At 33.6% G+C, this 5,448-nt stretch overlaps 1 protein-coding gene across 1 annotated transcript in view; it reads right to left on the bottom strand.

Annotated features, from left to right (window-relative positions):
- Positions 1 to 1,153, bottom strand: part of LOC116340715 (aldo-keto reductase family 1 member B1-like) — a 2,155-nt gene extending 1,002 nt beyond the window's left edge. The window contains exons 1-3 of the mRNA XM_031767346.1: positions 923 to 1,153; positions 256 to 593; positions 52 to 196 (exon numbers count right to left, since the gene is read on the bottom strand). Of these exons, the coding sequence (XP_031623206.1) occupies positions 52 to 196; positions 256 to 593; positions 923 to 994 (555 nt within the window). The 5' untranslated portion in view covers positions 995 to 1,153. The remainder of the gene's footprint in view (positions 1 to 51; positions 197 to 255; positions 594 to 922) is intronic.
- Between the last annotated feature and the right edge of the window lie 4,295 nt (positions 1,154 to 5,448).

Here is a 5,448-nt window from a genome sequence, read left to right as displayed (position 1 = left end):
ATCATAGAATGGTTGTTATTTTGAAAATGAAAACTTATCCATTTTGATTACCTGATTGTTTACAGGTTTAATGCGACAGTTTGCCAATAAGCGTTTAATTTGTTGACTATTGAAATTACTTATTCCAATACTTTTGACGAGTCCCAGGTCGACAAGTTTCTCCATTGACTTCCATGTGTCCAGAAAATCAACGTCACTGTAAATTTGAGAGATAAAGATAATACGAACAAAATTTTAATATAGTTCATCGCTTACGCATTATCATATTGACCGTCGTCATTCAATGGCCAATATTCATAAGGAGTACGTTCTGTGAATGCAACTGGCCAATGCATTAAATACAAATCAATATATCCCAGGCCAAGTTTCTCACAGCTCTTTCGGCATGCTTTTTCAACCTTTTCCGGTTCATGGTCGGTATTCCACAATTTGGTAACAATAAAAATTTCTTCACGTTTTACAACACCTTCTTTGATTTTTTCTTGAATGGCCTTTCCAACTTCCTCTTCATTCTCATACAAACGTGCAGTATCGAAATGTCGATAACCAACATCAATTGCGTGCTTTGTAGCTCTTCCAGCTTCCCCAAAAGACTGAGAAGTTAAAATATGATAATGATAATATAATAATTATTTTTAAACACATATTTTGACGTATGACAATTGTATATATAAACAAGATAAAGTATATGTTATCAAAATCGAAAACCATTTTTTTTTTATTTCAACTTCTATAATGAATTTCAACAGACAAAATTATTTAAGAATTTCTATGAAATTTGAACAATTTTTCACGAATAGAGTTGAAAACATTATTGTCAACAATTTCAATGTAATCGAAAATAAAATATCTTCGATTTATTACTATTTCAAATGAAAGTTTTTTCTTCCTCAAAATGTATTTATTTAAATAAAATACTTACCTCATAAGTTCCCAAACCAAATCCCGGCATACTCAAGCCATTATTCATAGAAATGCTCGGCACTTTCACCATTTTTGAAACACAAAAAATGCAAAACTTGAAATTGTTTGATAAAATGTTGTTGTGAAACTTTTGACAATCAGACAAGGAATAAAATTTCAGTGTGTTTTCGTTTTATATGAAACTTCATGACTGAAAAAACAACGGGCCGTATTTAGTACAGCGAAGTTGACATTACAATCAAAATACAAACAAAACATTTCTGTGTCGCTTCGTTTATTCATTCGATTCATTACGGACGCGACTACATTCTGACAGCATCGCATACATTGACAAGTAATGAATACATCACGAACACAGCCGTCAAGTTATCAATTGAAACTAATCGACATACACACATAGCACAAACAAGAGAGAAGAGTATGTACGATGAACCAAGTAAAACGATGTCACGCGCTGATTAATGTACTATATTCTGTTTGATAGTATCGCTTTGTTTGTTGTAAAATACAATCGCAAATTGGCGCTAAAAACAACAAGTCAAGAACTGAGTATTTTTGAGATCAAAGCAACTCAATTTATTTTGGAATGGGCTTTTTATCAAGCCATATTCTGTATTACTTTCTGGTTGTGCTATCCTGACCTAATTTTGACCGCTAAAAATGATTATCATAAGTAACTTCAATTAATTCGATAAATGACAAGATTATTTAAAATATAAAATTTTAATTTAAAACATGCTCAGCAAAATAGGCATTTTTTAAGAAAAAAAAATTATCGATTCCGTTTGGTATTATTTTCGTATAAGAAAAAAAAGAAATTATTTTCAATGAAGAAAAAATGTTAATTGAATGAAAAATCTTAATGCACTTGAAGTGGAAACGAAACCACTTATATATTGATGAACCGTTGTGGCTTTCGGGCAAAATGGTTTTCCACTTGTTTTTGAATGAAAGGAAATAATGGCCAACAAGCGTACATTCAACAGTTTATTGTGTTAGGTCAGTGAACTCAGAATGCATTCGATTCCCTTTTTTCTCTTATACATGTTTTATGCATAGAAAACAGCCCGGGTAATTCATTTTATATGGCATTATGAACGAAAGTTCAATAAACTGTTGTATGCATACAAACTCATACACACTTCCATACATAATAATAATTATTTACTGTTGGAATCGAGAGTGAGGCACATCCTTACCGGTGCTGTTTTGCTCATCGAACGCTGAGCGCCTTCTTATTACACTCGATTTCATACGTCAAAACACAAACAGCTAAATTGTTCTTATGCACGAGCAACGGTTGCATATAAAACGAAAATGCGTGTAAATTGCGTAAAATTCAATACAAGCAACACTTATTGTTTTATATGCACAATGCATTCATGTATGTGTGTGCAATGTGCAACGTCGTATATAGGAATTTTGCATAGGATAGGCAAACAATTCTAGCATATACACACACACTTTGAGTCATTCTTGCTTCTAATTTGCGAGTGTATTTAAGTCGATTTTTTATTCTCTTTCAGAATTGAATGCATGTGCGTTCGGTGACAAAGACAATATACGCACTTTGGTTACTTACTTGTTGAAATGCAAATTCGTTTTAAATACATCGTAGCAGATGGCTTGGTCCGAAAGAGTATGAGACACGTGTGCGTGTTTTCTCTTTAGCAAACAACATTTTTTCCCTTCGTCTTATTATATTTTATTCCTTTTGAAAAATGCGTGAGATAACGGTTTAGAATGACTAACACTATTTTGCAAAAAAAAAAAAACGACTAAGAAGAAGAACGAATTCTATAGGCAGTTTTTTTCTTGTTCGATTTATTTGTGCTAAGGATATGGAATTATAAACCCTAAAGCGGCAATTTCATCGCATTTGTGCAAAATCTCCACTCGTTTGTATGCGTTTCTCGCACATATTGAATAAAAGAAAATCCGAGTAGTCCTTTTAGTATAAATGACAGAATATTATACACACGCACATACACATTCGAATATATATTAGAAATCGTTCGTTAACCCATTTTTAAAACACATCATTGTGCCCCTTTTCATTTTATGCAAAGTACTTCGAATTTTTTTCTTTCTTATAGAACTTTTTGCAAACGAGTATGTGGCTTTTTTTCTTTTCTTTTCACAAACACACAGACCTATAGAGAACATTGACACTAAGAGAATTCAATTCACAATCGATGCAAAATGCTTGGATAAAAGGATTTTACAATTTTTTCTTGCTCGCTTGTTCGTTCTACTTCGATCGGGAATTCCAAGTGCAAATTCATTCGCCGCTATTGTGTCACACCAGTAGCATCATCAATGTTTATTGTCGCCCCATGTTAATATTGCAACGGTTTCGGAAAGGACATACACACATTGCAATTAATTTGCGTTTGTACACAAACGCACATTTGCTTTTTTTTGTTTCCGACATGCCATTGTTCTGTGAAACGTAAACAAAAGCCGTTCTTCTTTTGAATTCGTCTCTGTCGTTTTGTATGCAGCGCATCGTTGCCATTTTTTTCTGTTTCATCTAAACTCTGTGAAGAAGAGAAGAAATAAGGAGTAATATGATGTCAGTGGGTAAGTGGGCCACATAATCCTGTATAGAGAAAGAAGACCATACGCAAAACTGCGTATCTCACATTGTATGCTATTCAATGTAAACCAAATGCAAAAAAAAAATGCTTGCTCGTTTGCCAGAAACCGTTCACAAGCAAAGGTTATTTTTCTCGGATGCAGATGATTTAATTGGAATGACGTTGTCATTGCAAAAATGTGGAAATTGTCGCTATCGTTGTTGTACAACAACAAAAATCAGTGGCAAAATGTTCCCCTAATATGTCATATTCTTAAATATTTTCAATTAACGCTCGAATACGCGCTATATGTCAGGCAGTGCATCAACCCTCATGCAAAACACGGATGACGATGATGATGAAAATCCGCTTCACTCGTTCCTACTTCACTGTTGTCCCTGAAGATTTTGATGTTTGAAGTACCAGTATTTCACCATTTTTTTCACCATTCCAATATCATTATTGTTGAATGAAAAATAAAAAACTGCACGCAAAAGAGCTCCCGCTTTTTTGTTCATCTTTTTCTTCGGCCATAAAATTCATAGCAGAAATGTTTTCTCTATGTGTGTGTATTGAAATTATTGAAATGGTACATTTTCTTTTTATAAATATGTCACGTTGTTTGCAATACCGTGATATAATGGGCGCACCGTCCTTGTTTCGTTGATTCTCTTCCAATTGATAGGTTGGAGAGATTTTTTCCCCCGCAGATCTTCAATCCGCACGCATTTTATGTGTGTTGTTTGGCGTAAAGAGTTTTTTCTATCTCAAAATCCATTCGCCGATATACATGTTTTTATCCATCCACTCACGCAATTCTATCAATCACCGTAAAGATGAAACAAAACAATATACACACTTTACTGGAACGCGAGCAATAAACTGACATGCATACTGCAACAGAAAAAGATCCAAGAATCATAAATGGCTGAGGGCTGCATCTAATTACATATCAACGCTGCAAATGAAACAAAAGACAAAAGTGCGTAAGCATACATCTTGAGCAAAAAAAAAAGATGTGCTCCAATCCGCGTTCCATAACAGTCGGATAAAATATTTAATGGATTTTTTCATTCATTTTGTTCGTTCCTTAATCATTGCTTCTGTTTCTGGTGAATGCGTTTTGAATGCAAGAGCTTGAAATCACCACATACGGATATGAAATATGTGTGTATGTGTGCATCGTTGGCTCAAAATAAAGGGTTAATGTGTTGACATTTCGAACAAAATACAGACAAACCTAACTGTATCGTATCGCAACGGAATTCGGATACCAGTTGTCAGCAATGTGTTGGTATTGTACGAATTTCATGGTTTGCACTGTATTTGATGGCGGTGATAATAAACAAGTTCAATGAACTATTTGCAACCTAGCGGTTACTTTACAAATCCATAGAAACACATGTTATCATTGCTCACCACCATGCTCATATTAAATGAAACCCTATATTTTTCATTCCGGCACTGTTTTGCTGTTATTGCCACTGCGTATAATTCCATTTGATTGCATTTTATGCAAGTAAAATAATCCATTTATAGTCTAAACACCGAAGATACTTAATCTTCACCACAAAATCTACCGTTTACTGACATTTTCAGATGATGTATATATACAGTGCAGTTTTTATATTCGCAAATTTTATGTGTCTACTTTGTACTTTCTGGACTGATATGAAATACTTGACACCTAATAAGAAAACATGTTCACGAAATTCAATTAAATGCAATTCTGACGATTTTGTATTATAACTGATTTAAATTAAATTTAGTAAGATTTTGTTATTGTCTCCAGTTACCAAACTTGTAGTTAGTACACTGCAAAAAAAATTCATATTCAATTCGCAGACAATTGTGTATTTGCAGAAAACCATTCAAATCTTCTAAAGGTTTAGGTATGCGAAACGCTACTAGCAAAATCATTTGGGTAAAAAGTTCTTTAAATAAG

The sequence above is a fragment of the Contarinia nasturtii genome, unplaced genomic scaffold (genome assembly GCF_009176525.2).
Source record: "Contarinia nasturtii isolate CC-2019 unplaced genomic scaffold, AAFC_CNas_1.1 Cnas_scaffold_695, whole genome shotgun sequence".
NCBI classification, from domain to species: domain Eukaryota; kingdom Metazoa; phylum Arthropoda; class Insecta; order Diptera; family Cecidomyiidae; genus Contarinia; species Contarinia nasturtii.
The sequence above is the reverse complement of the archived record's forward strand: the minus strand, read 5'-3'. Positions and strand labels throughout refer to the sequence as shown.